Source organism: Myodes glareolus, chromosome 1 (assembly GCF_982192425.1).
Source record: "Myodes glareolus chromosome 1, mMyoGla1.1, whole genome shotgun sequence".
Lineage (NCBI taxonomy): Eukaryota > Metazoa > Chordata > Mammalia > Rodentia > Cricetidae > Myodes > Myodes glareolus.
Genome location: NC_142026.1, coordinates 137,430,579 through 137,451,535, shown reverse-complemented (window position 1 = coordinate 137,451,535; position 20,957 = coordinate 137,430,579). Strand labels below are relative to the sequence as shown.

General features: G+C 45.0%; 1 protein-coding gene across 2 annotated transcripts in view; it reads right to left on the bottom strand.

The window, feature by feature from the left end:
• Positions 1–37: 37 nt before the first annotated feature.
• Pacrg (parkin coregulated) overlaps positions 38–20,957 on the bottom strand; it is a 458,578-nt gene continuing 437,658 nt past the window's right edge. For both annotated transcript variants that reach the window (XM_085687463.2, XM_085687473.2), the window contains exon 5: positions 38–508. In XM_085687463.2, coding sequence (XP_085543589.1) covers positions 348–508 — 161 coding nt within the window. In that variant the 3' untranslated portion in view covers positions 38–347. The remainder of the gene's footprint in view (positions 509–20,957) is intronic.

Genomic DNA, 20,957 nt, shown 5'->3' with positions numbered 1-20,957 from the left:
GCAGGCAGACACAGCACAGCAATTGCTGAATCGCATATGAAAATTATAGTTTTATTGTCTCTACAACTGAAGGTTTAACGCGGACTCCTGCCTTCATCTGAGCTGGATAAAGAAGCAATTCTCCTTGTGGAAAAATAAGCACAGTACACTATTGTAATCTAAGAAACAGGCACTATTTATGTATCGGAAAGCCTCGCTCTCAATAGGGCTAACAGTCATCGGCCCAGAAGCTGCTATGTTTGCAGCTGTAGAAAAAAGAGCTGTAGAAGCCACAAGTAACGAGATGCTAGGAGCAGCAGGGAGAGAGGATTGTGGCACCAGGGAGAACCCCTCCCGCGGCTGCCCTGTCAGTTCAGCAAGCACGACTCGTAGGTGGGCACCATGTACTTGATGTTGATGAAGGCATCCTCCCCGCCATAGCGCTCGAAGGCTTCCAGGGTCTCCTGGATCAGGTCGCCAATGTTCTCCCTCTTCTGCTGGCTGTAGTCGATGCCGTCCCCGGAGTTCACTGGTTCAGGTAAACAGACAAAGAGGCAGTTATTTCTGTGTCGTGTCCCAAGAGCCCTACCCCACAGGCCAGGCATTTCCCGAGGGCATGTTAGGAGATGCTGATAGGTGATGGTTTCACACTGTCTTGCTGAAACTGGAGGCTGGTGGAAACTCCACCAAAACACCAAATCTCAGACGATGGTAATGCCATGCCTGAGAGCCTGAGGCAGAAGGATCACCATGAATTTGAGGCTAACCTTGGCTAATAAGACCCCTTCTTTTAAAAAGTCAGCCAATCAACCAACCAACCAACCCATTAAAAAAATGACAAGAGAAAACACCAAATCCCAGGGCTTAGCTGGTGAAAATTAATCTAAAATAAAGAAACAAATGTGAGAGAATCATGTCATGGGTCCCCTTTCCATTCAGAAGAACTTTTTGCCACTGCCCAGAGTGTTCCCTTTGGCCTTGACTTTGTCTAGCACAAGCAGAGGGAACTGACCATGGTTAGACCGTGCAGGTAGCTCCATGTGGCTCACAATGGGCAGGAGAAAGATGGGCTCAGCTTAGAGCTGTAACTCCGTGTCTCTTGCTGCTTTGTGTACATGGCAAAGTCTTGCTCTGAGGATTAGGGACCCCAGGGTCCTGCAGTTACTTCCGGTACTTTGCTGCGGCTGTTCCTGAATGACATGGGATATTTGACGACCCATCTTAGGGTCGTGGCAGGCCAGGGCGTTAGTGATGTTGCCAGTGCTGGAGCTTTCAAGTCCAGGAAGCCTGACTGCAGCCCAGCCTCTCACAGGCTGCAGCCAGCCACTGTGGCTACCTTGCTGGTGCCAAGAAGGAAGCGAGTCCTAGATGGCCTTGGCAGGCCTTAGAACCTGCTTCTTAGATCTCCCATGCAATAGCCTCAGGCTGCAGCTACTTGGACAGAAGGTTCCTGATAGCCCAGGCTGTGAGATGTCCGGAGGCACCACAGGTCTGATAGAAGGACCACTCCCCTGTGCGCCATCCCGACTCTCACACTGTCACATTTCTGTCTACGCAGTCATTGCATGCTTTCTGCCACAGCCACCCATTTCCAAGGGCTTTAGTGTCACTGTCCCTAGAAGGGAGAGATCATTGCATCTAGAGAATCAGCTCACATTGTCTGGTGACATAGGAAAGGGCAACAAGTTGGGCTTCTAGGAGACAGGGGGATGAAGATGTGAGCTCAGGCCTGAGGATGCCACTGGGTGAGGGAGCACAGCACAGCCTGAAAGTTTCCACCGCACAGAGGAAGGACTTCTTTGTCCTTACCTCAAATACAGGCTCCAAATGTTTACCCAGCTGAAGGTGAAAATAGTGGAGGTTGAAGTGGGGCTTGGGACTTCTCATCCCGGGTTATTCTGGGACATTTCTAAAAGGTTGGGTAATGGTTCAGACCAGAGCAGAGATAACAACTACAACCCCACACCACACAGACAGACACTTCTGTCCCTTGATGTTCTCCCAGAAACTTCTTAGAAGAACACCACTGTCTTAGATGATACGGGAAAAATAGACTGTCATTCAGACCAGTTTGCTTGGCAGGAAGGAAGGCAGGTAGAAATACAGTCTTACAACTGCAATCTTACAACTGCAATACATCTTAATTTATTCCATAAAGTGAACTTACAAAGGTTTACACAACCTTTGTAATTAGGTGATTCCCCCCCCCCATTGTGGATACCTCTCCATCACATTGCAAACTAGATTTAAGACCATTTCAAGTTTGACTCACAAAGTGGCTGCTTATTCAAAATGTCAAACATATGGAGCACATTCGTGAACATTGTTCAAAGCAGTATTCATAGTGTAAAGAGAACGTTTATCACCAGGAGAGAAACCTGGTAAAGACTCTTGTCATAATTTTGAAGAAAGCATAAATATTAGTAAAAATCACACAGGTGAGTTCACATTTAAGCAAACAGGCTTTACCACCACCATAATCACCATCGTTACAGATCGACCTGGTGTACCCTGAGAAGTGAGGGTGTGGGTGGGGATGGCCACAGCAGGGAAAACACACGTCTTCAATAGCAGAGGGACCTTCAGTTGAACTGGGAGAGAAGGAGTGAGGAGGAGATGCATGGGCTAGCAGGGGTGTGTGTGGCTGCCATACAATGGAGGTGTGATGTAGACCTAAGTTTCTCTGCTGCTGGGTCCTGCAGCTATTCCATCCCAAAGAAACACACAGAGGCTTATATTAATTATAAACTGTTTGGCCTATTAGCTCAGGCTTATTGCTAACTATCTCTTGCAACTTAAATTAACCCATAATTCTTATCTATGTTTAGCCACGTGGCTTGGAACCTTTTCTCAGTAAGGCATTCTCATCTTGCTTCCTCAGCATCTGGGTGGTGACCGACTCTCTCTGCTTTTCCTCTTTCCAGATTTCTCCTAGTCTGGTTGCCCTGCCTATATGTCCTGCCTGGCTACTGGACAATCAGCATTTTATTTAACCAATACAAGTGATAAATCTTTAGTGGGTACAAGAGCATTATCCCATAGCAGTGTGAGGGGGGAAAACGGTCCTAAATGAAATCAAAAGGGGACCAGGAAATAAAATAACAAAAGTCAGGCCAAGCTACAGAAGATGCAAGTGCAATAATCCTTAGCTAAGTAAGTTTATCCTTACTTAGCTAGCTAAGTAATAGCTAAGCGCAAGTGTATCCTTAGGAAGAAGTCAATGTCCCAGGAGTCCACTGTGAGTGGACAGACTGTCCCAGGGTGTCTCTGGCTGTTCTCTGTGTCCTTCTTCCTCCCAAGTGACATTCCTTATCAGTACCAGCTCATGAACTTTCATATAGCTAGGGAGAATTTGGCAGGCTGTGTTGGCCTCAGACGATCGAACCTGAAACCCTCTGCCTCACAGACACCTGGAAAATAAAATTGGTGATACATCGCCATAACAACCCTGATACGGCTCCTTCTAAACAAAGATTCATGTATTAACCACTGGTAAATAGTGCCTTTTGTTGTGCCCAAAAGGTCAAGGACCGAATGGGTCACAGGACAGGCACATTTTCCCGATGGCGCTGAGGGGGTTCGGGAAGTCTGTGCACAATGGAGAGCTCCACACGCCCTGCTGCTCACTCCCTTTCACAATGCAGCAGCGACAAGCAACACTTTATTCCATGTTCTTACTTTTTAAAAAATGTTTAGCTGTAGGAGTAGCTCTGAGGCTGTTTTTGTTTCTCACTGTGTACCAACTGCAATGATAAAGGCACAGAGCAGAATAGAAGTCGCTTGTTCAGGAGGCTGTTGGGGCTGCACTTGCTGTTTTGTGGTTGCAGAATGTGGATCGCGGGGGCAGAAGAAGACCAAACGGCAAAACAAAAAATCAGGAGCCTGGGGCTTGTTTTGCATGCTGCAATGACGACGGGCAGGCTAATGTCAAGCGGTGTTGACAGGCAGGTGGTGATGCCGTCTCCATTTTGAAACTGCGCCTTCTCAGTTTCTTGAGAAGCAGGAGTTGAGCTCTCTGCTTTAAATGCAGACTACACTGCTGGAAAATATGTTTGTAAGAAGAGTGCACTTAAAACAACAACAACAACAGCAGCAACCAGGTGGTTATTTACAATCGTCAGTTCTGGTTAGGAAGACGGCATGCCAGTGTACAAAGTGGGGGGATCTACGATCGGATGGAAAAGAAAACTTTTATTTATAGCTAAACAGGTAGGGCTTATATGAAGGGTGTGAACCAGGCTTTGTGCCCCTCAGAACGACATGAAATAGTTGAACAAGGGGTGAGGAATGTCCTGAGAGATGTTGGCACGCAGGAGGCAGGCCACGGCCTCCTGGAGGCAATTCCCAGTTCCAAGTTATTTGAACAGCGTTTAGCGTTTTGAATGTTGACTCCTCTCCGATTATCTGAGCAATCTGCTTCAGGATTAAACACATTCAAACTCCTCTCTAATCTGTGGAGATGGTCCTGCCCCGGATGCTCCTTCCTGTTCCTCTTCAGACCAGAGCAAGACATGTGTGTACTTCCTCTGTGCCCACGGATGGCGTCTTCCTGGTGAAAGAACTCAGTTTGTGACTGAGCAGTGTTAACCCTTCACTGAGGACCACAGCAAAGGGCAGTTACATAAGACATTTACATTTCACACAGAAATCTGCTGCTGCTGGGTGCTGGTCAGCAGAGACAGGGATCATGTAGAATTTTGATAAAATACCTCCAGTATGATTTCAGTTTCTAGACTGTAAAAGCCTCACTCTTTCCCTTTATTTAGTTGCCACTATTACACAGAAAAGGAGCACAATCCGAGGCAAGAGGTCCGAAGCAGGAAGGAAGGCCGGTTCTGCTGGAGCAAACACCTTCTTCTTAAGCCAGGTTTGGGATGGCTTTGAAGCCTTGCTCCTTGGTCCTGAGCCCACCCTTGGCCTTGGCGGCAACCGCGGCTACTGTTACAGGGTGTTCTTTGTGCACAGGGAAAGCTCTGCCGGGCCTGGCAGGATGAAGGGACGTGAGAAGACATCAGGTCCTTGCCCCGGGGGGAGGGGAAGCTCGCCAGCGGGACTAGGAAATTTCATAGGTCCACACTTCATACAGGACAGATGACCCGCACCCGTGGGAACACGTGTGTCCCATGGACCCAGACCTCAGTCTCCCTTTTGCTGACCACTGGACATGGGCTCTGAGAGAACTCTGCCCCATTTGTTTAGTTAGGTGCCCATGGGAAAAGCAGTAAAGAATATGTGGATGGTTATTGGGCTCAGAGAGAGTTCAGCTCAGATTTGGGTTTTTCTGCTGTAAATGCTGTTTTTGGTAATGCTCTTTAATGGAAAGTGGGAAGAAAGTGTCATGAGCAGTCACAGTCCCTGTTACTTGGAAATAAAAGGCTTATTTAAGTCAAGAGAAATATACAGAAAACAGATAAAGGCCTACTTCAGGCCCTTCAGCACAGCAAGAGAATGAACTATGTTGACTCTTTTTGACGTTGCCTGAGGAAATAAAGAACTCCACCCTAGGAAAGGAGCCCCTTTCACCTTTGGTAACTCTGACACACCATGGCCTGGGGCTGCGGGAGTGTGGCCCTCAGGGAGCAATGTTACTACGTGATAATGTCAAAAAATATTGCCTGCCCCACCTCCACCTTTTGGGCCTACAATGCCTCATATATTCTGTAAGGGTGAGCAAAGATGAGGGGTGGAGGGATGGCGAGACGGCTGACTTAGCAAAGACACTTGCCACCAATCCTCTGCTGACCTGGGCTACAGTCCTGGAACTTCCGCAAGCTGTCCTCTGACCTCTACACGCGCCACGGCAAACATTTACCTCTACACATAAAAAAACAAAGCAAAACAAAACAAAAACAAAAACTAAAGTTGGAAATGAAAACTAAACACAGTAAAAATGCTAAGAGAAAGCACGAACAGAACTCCAGATGAGGGGAGGCTCTGACGATGCCCATATGCCCAGACTTTTGTTGCCGATCTCTCCTTGCCTAATTTGCTTATGTCTAGAAATTCTGGATTTACATAACTCAAGCTTAACAACAAAGAGATTGGTTTTGCCGTCCAAGTCTCGGGTAGCCCGTTAGGTAACTGAAGAAACCAGGAAGTATGCCAGGGATAAAGAGCAGAGCAAGCGCACAGGGCTGGGCTGGCCTTCACCCTGGGCAGCACCGGCTACGGGGCGAGCTGCTCGTGTACACCTGAGACTGAATGACAGCTGTAAAGTGAGGACTTGAATGCGACTCCAGGCCAAACACACATCGACGCTGTCCCCACTGCGGGAAACGAAATGCCAAAGTACCTTTGAGCACCAAGGCCCTGGGTGGCATACTCAAACTCTTGTCCATTGTGGCCGGGTGAGCTTGATGAAGGAACACGAAGTGGTGTTTAAAGTATGTCAACAGAACAAATGCAATTGTTTCTGGATCAGAAAAAGCATTCGTCTGGTTCTCAACAAACTCAGAAGTTACTGTGATCTATTAGGATGTGGTAGAATGCACCCGTAATTCCAGCACTCAAAAAACAGAGGTAGAGGCTGCAGGAATATGAGTTCAAGGCCAGCCCGGGCATAGTGAAGCTATTTATTCATTCATTCATTCATTCTCTCTTTCTTTCTCACGGCACCAGGTGTACTTAAAGTTGCCCTCCTCCTCCTTAAGTGGCTTGTGGTGATGTCATCAGGAGAAAAAGAATTCCCAGGGCCCAGGTGCAGGTCTCAGCAGGCAACTTGGGCAGATTCTATGGCAAATGCCACTATCAGAGATGTTTTTTTTGGACACCAAACCACTGTAGATTTTCTGTTCTATGCTTTTAAATGGTACTTTGCTCCGGGCTTGCTGGATTTAGCATTGGAAGATTGAGAAAGCCAGAATGGCAATTTCCTGTTTGTGATAACTGCTACTTAAGGGGGTATCAAATTTTTAAAAAGAATTTTATTTAAATGATAACTCACAATATTAAAAAATGCCACTAAGATAATATAATGTTTATGAGTTTAGAAAAGGTGGATTTTGAGTTATTTTTCCTTTTTTTTTTTAGATGGGATCTCATTATGTTGTCTAGGATATTATTTATTATTTAAAATATTTTATCAATTCTTTGAGAGTTTCATACAATGGATTTTCACCATATTTAATCTTCTTCCTCCTGCTTCTCCCGGGTCCATCCTCTTCCCTACCTTGTGTTCTCTTTAGAACACACACACACACACACTTACATGTGTGATCGTCTGCCAGGGGTCATACTTTACAGACTTACAGAAAGCAGACTCACTCCTCAGTTAGGAACAGGACTGTGTGTCTACCTCCCAGTTCCATACTGGGCGTTTGTCCTTATCCATTGTGTGGAGTGGGCATTAAATCCAATCGGAAAGTGGTCGGTTAATCCCACGACATTTGTGTCCCCATTGCTCCAGTGGGCATGTCTTGCCACACCAGTCGTTACTGTAGCTCGCAGGACTCACAGATGGGTAAGACTGACATAGATTTTCTTTTCCAGCAGCATGCACAGCACATGTCAGCATCATGAGACAACTAGTCCATACAGATGAAGCATCCTGGTTGAAGCACCAGAAGGATTTCTCTGTCTTATGACACAAGTCGGGTCTTAAGTCAAAGGTCTCTGTTACTCTGCCTTCCCACCTCATTTAACTCTTTCTGCCGCATTATCCTTCCTCCCCTTTATACAAACTCTCTCCTCTCCCTTGAAAACCCCCTCCCTCATGTTCCCTTACTAGTTTCCTGACCTCTATGGGTATTCCATATGGACTATGATTATGTATTAGACATGAAACACACATATTTAAAGATCAAGATAACACTCACAGATGAGAAAAAAATGCGATATTTGTATTTCTGAGGCTGGGTTACTTCCCTCAGAACAGCTGTCTCCAGCCCCATTCATTCATTTTTCTTAATATCTGAATAAGATTCCATTGTGCTGACTTACTATGTTTCCATTATCTGTTCAACTGTTGACAGACATCTAGGCTGTTTCCATTTCCTGGCTATTGTGAGCAGAGCAGCAGGGAACATGTGTGAGGAAGTGACTCTCTAAGAGGGTTAGAGAATTCTGGGAGTGGTTCAGCTGGATCACGTGATAGTTCTGTCTTCATCTTCTTGAGGAACTTGCACAGTGATATTCAGTTTGCATGCCTGCTAGCTGTGAGTGTGTGTCCCCTTCCCCCATGTTCTTACCAGCATTTGGACTTGGGGGAATTAATGCCATTCACAATAGCAAAGTCAAAACACAGCAAACAACAACAAACCAAGGAAGGACAATAAAAACTTTAAGATGCTGAAAAACATTGAAAAGTTCCCAGAAGAGGAAAGGTTTCCTGTGTTCATGGGTTGGTAGGATTAATATTGTGAAAATGACCATTCTTCACAAAGCAAGCCACAGCAATTCCACTCAATCCCATCAAAACTCAACACAGTTCTTCATGGAAGTTAAAGAAATAATCTTAAATTTCATATGGAAACACAAAAGACCCAAGATAGTCTAAACAACCCTAAATGATAAAAACGGTGCTCGAGATATCATGACTCCAGATTTTAATTATGCTACAGAGCTATAGTAATAAAAACAGCATGACACTGGCATAAAAACGGACATGAAAATCAATGGGATAGAATTAAGGGTTTACATTTAAGTCCGCATACCTACATCCACTTGGTGTCTGACAAGGAAGCCAGCAATATACACTGGACAAAAGACACATCTTCAACAAGTAGTGCTGGTCAAATGGGATGTCTGCAGGTAGGAGAATGTAACTAGAGTCTTGTCTCTCACCCCTAACAAAACTCAACGACAAATGGGTTAGGCATCCCAACAATATCAGAATCTGACAGAGGAGAACATAGAGAATGATTTTCAGCTCACAGGCATAGGAAAGGACTTTCCAAACAGAACCCTGGTGGCTTAGACATTAAGATCAACAACTGATAAATGGGATCTCATGAAAGCAAAACGCTTCTGTGCAGTAAATGACAGCATTATTTGAGTGAAGAGGCAGCTTGCAGACTGAGAACAAATCTTTCCCAACTACACATCTGTATGTGAATAGTATCTAAAATATTAAAATATTAAACAAAGTAAAAATCAAGAAAACAAACTACTCAATTACAAAATAGGACATGGAACTAAACAGAGTTCTCAAAAGATGAAATACAAATTGTGAAGTATTTGGGAAAATTCTTAATACCTTTGCCATCATGGAAATGCAAATAAAAACTACTCTGAAATTTCATCTTACTCCAGTCAGAATGGCTAAGACACACACACACACACACACACACACACACACACACACACACACACGGCAGGTTTTGCACTCCAACGCTTAGAGTCTCTTCCCTCAGCGTCCTGTGTGCGGGAACAGCAGCAGACACGTGGGTTCTTTTCTCTTTTAATTCCAGTTACAGAGGAGGAGAGGAGAGACACACACAGATGTCCTTTATCTGTTAAAAAAGTTTCAGTAACTAAAGTATCAAAATTTGATCTTGGCAGAAGTCACTCTATTTGCTATCAGATTGGTTTCTTTTATCCAGATAGCTTTGTCTGTTCTAGAAGAAGAAGATCTCTGGAGTTTGGATGATTATGGGGTACATGAGTGTGAGTTCTGGTCTGATCATCTCTGAAGGTGGGAGATGCTGAAGCAAGGAACTGGGGCAAAATTCTTCCCCACACAAATTTCAATCCCCACCCTGAGGGAGGGGTGTTGACTTTGGGGTGGTGATTCTGGGCCAGAGGCCACACCCAGACACTTTGCATCCCTTGAAGACTGCACCTTGAAGGGTGTCTCTGCCAGGGATATTTCCAAGGCCCTGGTTTGTGGTGTGTGAATCCAAGCTGCCATGGGTTTGCAACCAAAAACTTTTAATAACCAAAGCAGCTGGGATGCTGGAGATGCCCAAGGGCTTAAATCCTTCAATCTTCTCAGATCTTGTTGACATTAATGAAATTCACAAGGCCTCTTTCCTCTGAAGATGAAAGCTTTGAAGCAAACCCTGGGTGCCCAGCTGGAAGTCCCACTATCAGCCTCTCCCTGACACCGAAGCTGGGGACAAAAGCAGGAGGCCGCTGAGCCATCAGAGGGCTCCTGGAGTCCCCTGTGTGTGCTCAGCAGTCACCAGTCACTTGTGGAACCAGAAGTACCACGGGTCTTGGTCAACAGCCAGTTCACTACCTAAATCTCCCTCCCCTTGACAGCGGGAGCTTCTGAACAATGGTCATTGCCCAACAGCAGCATAGGCTTAATTGTCTAAGTGCTGGTGCACGGGAGAGGACACTGGGACCCGGGGAAATAGTCAAGGATAAAATGTCTCAGTAACTGGGGACATAGGGAGAATCCGGGAGGAGCTGTGAGGGAGGGAAAACATGATCAGAATATATTGTAGGGAAAAAACATTTTTCAATTAAAAATCAAATTATCAGTAATTTCGCAGCTGTTTACTCCAGAGTAGGCTGCTTTTCTTCAGCCTTGGCCACTGCCTGTGTGTAAGAAGGGCTGGACCTTCGTCCTCTCACCCTAATACTGCTCTTTATATTTCAGCAGAATTTTGGACAAACACCATGAAATGGCCTTTATTTAACAGACAGTTCCTATGACCACAACAGCATACAACTTTTCAAAGTCACTCACATACACCGTCAATGGCAAGTTCAGCTTTTGCATCAAGTTCTGAGAAAACTTGAAGGGACCAAATGTTTAGAAAATTAATTCTAGTTAAGCAAAAGAACACTGTCAAAATTCAAATGATTTGTTGACACAATGCCGAATGTTGTCTGCATCGCTGATTTCAAGTCCTATGGCTTAATAGTCCTTAGTACAGCATAATGTTTTTTTTACATGTCCAGTTGAAAATGATCTGGTCAAGACAGGAAAAAGGCGCTTCATTGATTAATGACTGTTTCCATGTGGATGTCATACTGAGAAAAAAAATAGGTGAAATCGCCATTTTATCCCTGTCTGGGATAAAGATATCTAGAGTCTGTAGCCAGTGACGTGAGCAGAGTTCAAGCCCCAGAGGTGAGAAATTATCTCTTTTCCTATGTGGGCAACATGATCCAGTGAGCGGATGTATTGGGAGCGACGGGAGGTACAAATTTTCCACCCCACATCTACTCCCCATCTGCTCCCTCTGGAGTAAGAAGACCAAGAGAGCGGCATCTCTTGCCCATGCTGGGTCTTTTCAAACAGCAGCGGTGTGAGCCAAATACCTACTGTCACTTCCCTTCAAGAGAAAGAGAAGCGACGTCTGGACAGGTGAGATAGCCGAGCGGTGACGTAAGCCGTAGGTGACAATGAGGTCCTGACAGGGAGAAACAGAGCAGCACTCTGCATTATGTAGGAAAGATGACAGGAAGGTGTGCGAGAGAGTCCAGGTGACACTTGTCACCATAGAAGACTGTGAGGTTGAGGAACACTGCCTCCCCAGTACAGCAAAGTGCCAGCCCCATAGAGTAGGCGTAGCTACCCCAGGGAGGGCCCAGGTGAGGGCGTGTCAGCAGGCACGGGACCTGTGGCACTGGATTTCCACTGTATCCCCTTGGTGGGCACTGGCACGTCTCATTCTCATGTCGGCAAGAGTACAGTCACGCACACTTCACTCCGTCACAGGTAGGATGGCAGGATGAGGGCTGCTGGTTTCAAGGACTTTTTTCAGTGTGATGAATCCATGGCAAGCATGGGGAAACAGAAAGATAAGTCTCACGCTTCATCTTCCCATCTTTATGAGCATTTATCAGGGTTGATGTGTCTTCGGACGGCCCGCGGATGAGGGACTTCTAGGGCCATTGTGGTAATGGGAGGGATTACCCCACTGCTGCTCTTAGAGGCATGTCTAAAGAACCAGGTGGGAAACTGGGAAGCCGGAACCTTCTAGGGAGAGGATTGACCTGCCAATATTTTTCAAAACAAACACAAAAGACCACACTCAAGTCACAGGTGTTGGGGAAGTTTCTGAATCCATGTTCGGGGTTCCCAGGCTTCCTGCAGGACGCTGTTCCTCCGTACTCTCACCTGGCCCACCATGCTATGTGTAAACCTCGAGGGGAAGGAGGACACTGACTTCGAGCACAGGGAAATCTCTCCTTTTCCATGGTGAAATCTGATTATCTCAGTGACTTTGTTAGCAGCAAACAAAGTCCGGGAAGCAGAAAACACTGGATTCATATGGAGCTTGTAATTAATATTTAAGTTTTGCTTGATTAAATTTTTCTCAGAGCTACTTGGTCATTTCTAGTCAGCCTGTTGAAAACTAAAGCAAGTGTTTTTTTTTGTTTTTTTTTTTTTGTTTTGTTTTGTTTTGTTTTTTGGTTTGGTTTGGAAGAACTTATAGACAGCTGCTCAGGAACAACACAGAGCTTCTGGGACAGTTGTAACTACTTGTGGGTTGATACTGGGAGCTGTCAGGGTCAGCTTGTGTGGCAGATGTTAGTTAGCATCATCTTTCATTTCTACTAAACGCGAATGATGCCTTATACAAGCCTTTCCTTAGCCCTGTGCTTTTGTTTTCTTCTCTGTGGCTGAGGAGGAAAGGTGAGATAAGAGATATCAAATTCAGAACAAATGCTATCCTTACATGCAGTAGACTGAGTTCTCCATAATCTGAGGTCACAAGTTGTGGTCCCAAGGGCTTTTATCTAGGGCTGGATAAACAACTTAGTTAGCAGAGTGCATCGTTCCAAGCATGGGAACCAGTTTGGCCCCATCTCCTAGAACTCATGCAGAAGGAGCAGGCGTGGCCACAGTCCCAGTGTTAAGGAGACAGAGATGGGTGGATTATGGGGCTCATCAGTCAGTCCACCCCACCGAGCCTTTCTTGTGGGGCCCAGGCCAGTGAGAGACCCTGTCTCAAAGAATGAAAAGCGAAAGGGCAGATGACACCCAAGGAACGAAACTGGGTGGTTGTCTTCGAGTTTCCACAAGCGTGTGAATACTTTTGTTCCCACATACACGGGCCCTCACAGATAAATACATGTAGAAAAGACTTCCATCTCTGTAATGGACTCAGCTCCCAAGACCTCCAGCTTTGTATAGTGGTGCAGGATGAGGGAACCCTGTAGACAACAAGTCTGCCTCCAGGGCACAAAGCTGGAAGCTAAAGACTTGCATGGTGTGATGCCCCATTCATTCTATTAAAAAGATCAAGTAGCTAACTCGGTGATTGTACTTACACGGAAGACCCACGGTGTGCCACCCCAGCCGCTCTATGGGTTAGGCTGTGCTTGGGTTTGTGGGCTGCACCTCGGCTTGCTTGAAGGACCTACTCTTTGAAAGTTCTGAAATGTATTTATGAGAACAGAATTTGAATAGATTTCCAAGCCATTAGCCAGAAATTTTATAGAGTGGGAATATTTCACATCAAATGAGCTCAATTAATGCAAAAATTATATATTTAATGAACAAAATGAAGCAATCTGCTGTGCTAAACTGAGCTAACTACTATAAGCAGGACAGAGTTAACACCCTCCAGCCGCTATAAGTGTCTCAGTCAAAAATAACCCTGAAATCGCTTTCAAAGCTCTGGCGATCAACTTTTATCAGCTTCCACATTGGTGAGCAAAATGTGGCAAGGGCCAGTCACCAAGTGTCTCAAGGCAGAACCCTGGGGCTTGCCTAATAATAATGTTCTCACAAACATCCAGAGCTCTGCTAAGTCCAAAGTCTGAAGACACACACACACACACACACACAGAGAGAGAGAGAGAGAGAGAGAGAGAGAGAGAGAGAGAGAGAGAGAGAGGAAAGAGAGGGAGAGAGACAGACAGACAGACAGACAGACAGATAGAGAATCTGTGGGGGGAAATTAAAATGTGACCATTTAATTTGCCACAGCAGAATTGGATCTGCACAAGAATGGACCCTAGATCTTGTTGGAAACATTGAGGAGTGGAACACGCTGGCATTTGAGACTTTTGAATAAAAAATGTTTATTTGTCTGAGCTACGTTTTTATCTCCTGAAATTCTTGAGCTCAGTGTACTTTCATCTGAACCAGGGCTCTGTCTAGATGAGTGAGGACAAAGACAGCATGGAAATAAAACGATAATTTGGTGGGTGGTCTGGAGGACGCATGCAGGTTTGTTGTTGACCCCGCATGGCCCAGTCTCCCAGCCCTGCTACTAATTCTCTCTGAAACAGCCTTGGCACCACACCCAAAGGGTGGCGGCGATGCTAAATGATCTGCATGCAGTGTCTGTGACGCTGTAAAAGCCACTGAAACATGCTGACCATTACAGCTGCAGCATACAGCTCCTACATTACCGCAGATCATCTCCAGTGTAGCTCTTCTCTTGGACCCGCAGGGAGAGACCCCCTGAGCACCAGGTAGTCTACTTTTTGCCTTAGTGGATGATAAAATAGGCTCGCTCTGCCTTCTCAAAGGGTTGCAGTGATATTAAAACACGGCTATGGGATCCTTGGGTCATGCTGAATTCAAGGGCAGTGTGATCAGACTGACCGCAAACACGGTGTGATCGCCTGTGCAATGCACTGTTACTGGGAAGCCATTTCTCTATTCAGCCCAGGTGATCTGAGTCTCTGACTGTAGGACTTTGAGTGCCAGCAGCTTCTAGTTTAAGTTTGCACTCGGCAATTTCATCTTCCTTCCTCCAGACCCAAGTCAGATCAGGACATTGACGACCCCATCAGGACACAGATGGAGACCTAGACGAAAGTCTCACCAGATTTCTGGGTTTTTTGTCAGAGTCTCTCAATTGGGACCTAATGTTCTTCAACTGTCTATGAGCTACCCTGCTCAGGTCTAGCCTTGGAAGCATTCTTCTCCAGGGGAACTCTGCTCCCACACACACACATTCCTGTTATTACTGAGATTCACTTCTAACTCAAGGGTGTGCTTGTATGATGGTGGCTCCTTAGAGCTGTGTCCATTGTTTTCACAGAGACCTTCACCTCAGAGAGGCAGTACTAACGGTGAGGAGCCTAGACTTTCTCTTATAGGAAACCTGTTCAACAGGAGCAGGGCTTGCAAGTACTGCAGCCACCTGGCCTGCTTGGGGCTGTAAGAGAAAAAAATGGGTGGTGGCTCTCCTGTCACCAGAGGCCAAGAAATCTGTCTGTCCAAACACTCTACCTTCTGAGCACACCTTGTGCAATCCATTGACTTTGGGGTTATCTTTTAACCGGATTGTCTGTTAAGGAGAACATAAACACCACTGTTAATTTGATTGATTGGCATGAAAAGTGTTAGTTTGTTAAATATATACAATCCCAGAACACTGCAGTTGATAGTCTTGAGTTGACATGTCTATGCTTTGTAATATATAGGCGCTTTCAAAGACAGAAGTTGTCCAGGACTAGCATCCCTGACGTCTGGGAAGCAGGAGCTAAAAAAAGGCCAGGAGTCAGAGAGAAGAGATGGCGAGGTGTTGGAAGCTGAACTTGCATGGGGTCAAAGCTAAGACTAAGTGTTTGCTCTGAATGACCAGTAGCAGGAGAGACTGAAGTTTGCTATTTATCTTCAGGCAGGGAACAGTGCAGACAGCTGTAACAGGAGCTCCACACAAATCCATGCCAACGGCCTTGGCCTGAGCCTTAGCGTGACCTCTGGTGGGAACAGAGTTCAGTTGGTATCCTTTTAAAGCATCCATAAGTATAGTTGGCTGTGCAAGGATGTTTGGAGGTTTGTCAGTGAAGGTGGCCACCTCCTTAGTGCCAACAGGGAAATGTATATGCTCCTGTATAAAGGAAGGCTTTGGAATAGGGAGAGTGGGGAAATGTATATGTTCCTGTATAAAGGAAGGCTTTGGAATAGGGAGAGTGGGGAAATGTATATGTTCCTGTATAAAGGAAGGCTTTGGAATAGGGAGAGTGGGGAAATGTACATGTTCCTGTATAAAGGAAGGCTTTGGAACAGGGAGAGTAGACGCCAAAGTTTGAAACAAGTTGCGAAAGCATTCTGAATTTTTGATTAACATAGGGTGATCAGAATCAAATTCAGCTCAATAATTGATACAGCCATTTAATGAACTAAGGTAAAGATAACTGTTTGGATAGACCACTCAGCACAGGCAATCTTTGGTTCAGAATCGTCTTACCCTTTAAATCTCTTCATTATCTTTTATGTAGTTAGAACCTGTTAGAAAGTGCTGTATAAACTGAGATAGAGCAGGCCGTTCACAGATCTGTGTGAATCACTGAAGTGCCATTTCTCACACGGGAAACTACTGGCAGGCCTAATTACTAGCCTATTTGAGAGATCATGCTCCAATAAAATGGAGAGAATAAATCTGCAGGCTGCATGTGTTTCCACCGGACCCAGCCATTACCCGAAAACTGAGTCTGTCAAGGAACCATCCATTCATCCTACAGCAGAACTCCAGAATGGGAACCTCAAACAAGTCCAACACAAAAGCCAATGTTGAATGAAACTACTCCAAACATTAAGCACCTTAAAGCGCTCTTACAATTGTTCTCTGCTAGAAGAACTCAACCGGCTCGCTTTTTAAATCAGTTCTACTGTTCTCTTAAAGAACTTGACAGCTATAAGATGACGAATTAGAAGTTCCATAGCGTGTTAGACCGTGGCATGTGTATTTCCTGCAGCGTGAAGCAGTAAGAGCCCCACAATAGTCTTCCTCAAGACTCTGTCTCAGTGGGTTATGGTGGAAAGGAAGGTTCACTGACTGCTGCTGTTCTATGGAGGGTGGAGGGAGGCGAAGGACCGAGGCTCAGTGCGCTCTCCTAGGCTTCGTTGAGCAAACTGTCCTGACTGGCAGAAGGTCTAAGACAGACAGCAATAGGTGCATCTTGGGGCGGGAACTGACCCTCTGAGGCACAGGCACATGGCTCAGAGGTTTTGTTTCTGAGGGTTTGGCAATGACGACAGTGATGGTGAAAACGCCGGCACAGACCACTCTTCTAGGTATGTTAGAGTGCTGGGTGCAGGTTAGATAAAGACACGCGTGTGAGCAGATGGGAAGCGTGACGCTTGGCGCCATTTATTGTAGAGGATTACTACAAGTCAGCGCTGGGGTCCTATGTCCTTCCGCTCCTACTAAGGTGGATCCGACAAGCTTGCTGTATACTTAATATTCTTCCAACCACACTCGCGCTACAGACGAGCAGCTGTCAGAGGTGGGCTCGACAGGAGGCTTAGCAGTTTCCGTCTCAGTGGCCTTCACACCCAGGAATCCAAAATTAGTGTGGCCCTGAAACTCTTCCCAGTGGACTCTGCGCACTACTGGCTGTTGGAAATATTGGGATCAGGACATTCTTCCCTCTGTCTTCACGAGGGAACAAAACTCTGAAAATCAACAAAACAGCTGAAAATGGAAAGCTAGTAAGAGCTTTGCTTTAAAAATATGCACATAGCCTACAGTACTAACAAAAGCTCATTCTGCTTTCTGTTGAATCTGATAGTGCAGCCTATATTCAATCATTTTTGACTCATAAACCTGACCTAAATTTCAATCCTTACTGCGTTAAGTGTCTGAGTGCATTTTCCCGCTTGATCTCCCTTCTTCTGTCTGTAATGAGACATATCCAAGCATGGGTATGGGGATCCTTTGTAAAAGGATCTGCTTTTAAATTTTGTGTGTGTGCATGTGTATGCGTGCCCTTGTACACATTGCCTACAGGGGCCAGAGTTGTGGGCTCCTCAATAGCTGGAGGTTACAGACAGCTGTGAGCTGCCGCACGTGGGTGCTGGGAGCCAATCATGAATCCTTCTGAGAGCAGCAGGCACTCTTAGCATTGGCGCCCTCTCGCCAGCTCATTTAACCTTGTCTGATGTCCCCCCACAGGCTCCTTGGTGGTGTGAGTTATTTCTTTTGTCTTACAGATGAGGGGTGTGCAGGAAGGAAAGCCAGGTCTTGCTACCAAGTACAAAATGTGAGCGGCCATATGCAAAATGGCTAGTGTTGTTACTGGTGTTTTTACCCATTTCATTCTGATGTGTATATATGATGGCAAAATAAATAATATAAAAAGATAGAGATATCACTTTAGGGCCAGTAAGATAGTTGGGATGCTAAAAGGCACTTACTGCTAAATCTAATAACCCGGGATTGATCCCTGAGACAGTGCTGGAAGGAGAGAACTGGACTCTTGAAACCTGTCCTTGATACCCCTACAACATACACAGCCACCACATGTACACGCATGCACATACATGACAAATAAATGATAATCTGTGTTCTAAGCCTCACTCCATCAGTCATCTCTGGCTTCTGAATCATCTGCAAAATTAATTACCAATTAATAACTATATATTGTAACCCCAAGTCACTGTTAATTTAAATGTCAAAACAGAAATGGCTGTCATAAAATTTATTGCAAAAGAAAGAAAAACATTTACACCTGCTCCTTACATATATTTCCTTCCTATGTTTAAGTCACCGTTTTACACATGGGCAAGGCGAAGACGGACACTGGAGCTCCACTTTCACTGACTGACTTCAAACGTAAATTTAGTGGGTTTTTTGGGTAAGATTCCTTGCTTTTACACAAAAGTTATTTGTTTCTGGGTACCACCAAGATTAAGTCTACAGATTCCCCCCCACACACTGTAATATGTTTTTTAATGGTTTTATAAAAATATTACCGTAGGGGATACAAGATAATATTATGGTGACATAATTTGTTTTACTGTGTGCAATTCCATAAAAACATATATAAAGCAATATTATAGCAGATTAAGTTTCTTATATGAGATTAAATTCTCGTTAATATATTTTTAATGTTTTATGAAAAATATTTTAATACAAGGAAGTACAATTTCTTCATTTATTTTCCTACAATTGCATTTTTTTTTGTTTTAGATCATTTTCATTAAAATGCTTTTGGTTTCCTAACCTCCAAATTTTTTTTTTCCTTAAAGAAATAATTGGGTCATTTTCTGTAATGACTGGTGGAGGTCTCAGACTAGAGACAATCTCAGCAAAAATAAAAACTAGGGTGGAACCAGGGGGTCAGAAAGTGTTAGCAGATATTAATACTGGCCTGAGATGAAAATGTTAGTGATGCTTTTTGCTTACTCATCTTTTATGTTTATGGTGACAGTGTCTTCTTGTCTAGACTCAGTCTCTTGAGAACACAGCACTATCAGCCTATGTCTTTCCACAGCTTGTATTCACATGTACAATACTCAGGGTTTCCCATGGTGACATGAACTAGATGTTTATCTTGTAGTTTATAGGTCTTCTTAATTTCTAATTCTTTAGGTGAGAGTTACAACTTTTAGTCACATGTCCTGCTCACCTCATGGATCAAGGTTTAGGGGACCAGATCACCAGACCTTACCTAAGTCACCATCTCTACAGACCATGGTACAGTTGTCAACAGCAGGGACCTGTGGGGGCGCAGGGCAGCTGTGACTGCCAGGCCATTACATCAGAAGCAGGAGTGACAAGCTGGAAGTTACTGTTGTGTTGATAGCTGCCCTCTGGGCCTTCTTGAAAGTTTTTATTATTTTTAAATTTTATTTACTTCTTCTTCTTGTTCTACTTATTATAAGAGCCAGTATGCAGACAGGAACTGACTTTAGGCCCCTGGATGTCGCAAATTGCAGAGGTAACTTTGGCACTCACCCTCTGCAGAGTCGCTTGCCTCCTGTTTGCTTGCATGTGTGCATGCATGGCTTATGCATATGTGTAGAATGCTATAATGCTTGGCAGGAAGGCCCGGGGTACTTCTATTCAGCCTGAAGTCAGTGGCGTATTACTGACTGCTATGAACAACCTCCATATTATTAACAAAGAACAGGATGGTCACAGGGTGTCCTCCACCTCCTTGCTGGCAATCTCACATTAGAGCAAAGGAGAAGTCTCCCTAGTATGCTAGAAGGAACTAAATATTTGCATAGTGTATGATTTTTATATTGGGATAAATTGATACCTGCTTCAATCTTTGGAAACAAAATCCCTGCGAAAACATGAGATCATCTTCTCATATCAGGGTGACCTTGCTCTTTTATACTGATGATTTACAGGAAAAGGCCAAAAAAAAAGTATTTTTTTTTTCTGGAAGAATTGAAAGAAACTGAAATTTTAGTTTATCTGGCTTAGATTGTTCAGTATTATTGAAGAATATCAGGGCAGCAAACAGTCAAAGAGCATAAATATTTCTGAACTGTGTGTTATTTAAAAGCAAACACTGGCCCAACGGGAGTTTCCCATGATGCCTTCTCCCTCGTTTTGAATTTACTGTTTTATTGTAGTTATTCAACAAATGCTGTTGCACAAAAGAAACATTTTACATACTGGACCCCTGTTCCCAAAGCTCTAGGTTTTGCCCCTAGCTAAAGTGTCATGGTCGTTGGCTCCAGGGTCACCCTACTTCAGCTGACCAGGTTGGACCCGTGCCCACTTCTGCTACACACAACCACACGTGGCCACCATGGCAGATGTCTCTCTCCACAGCCTCCCCTGTCCTCTCCATCCCTTCACCTCCACCCTTGGCAGCTGCCGGTCTGCATGACTCAGCCTGCCTTGCATCTCTCACTGGGGCAAGCACTGGACACGTCCCACCATCTATAAATGAAATGCAGCTTCCTAGGCCTGAGAACTTTGAGGTCATTCCTGTCTTCTACGCTTCCCTCTCAGGAGCCTGAGGTGCACCAGCTGCTACCCAGGGACTCCCAGCTTCCTGTTCATACTTTCCTGCTCCTGCCCACTTGTCTGTGCCCCTTCTATGAGGCTGGATCATCAGCAAAGCTGCTCTGACCCCTTCAGCTGCCAGGAGACAGCATCTCTTCTCATCATCGTATGGTGTTCTGGTGTCCCTATTACCTGGTACAGAAAAACCCAGCTTATGGTGCTGAGGTTTGAATGTAGTGTGACGGTTCCCCAGGTATATGTGAGTTGAAACCTACCCTGTTATGGGAGGTGTTGAGACCAGGGAGACACACCCAAGTACGGCACTCAAGTGTGTGTGCGAGGATCTTAGCATGGAAATTAGGATAACATGAGGTTATTAGTGTGGAGCCCCAGGACTGAATCCTGGTATCTTATAAAGAAGATTCT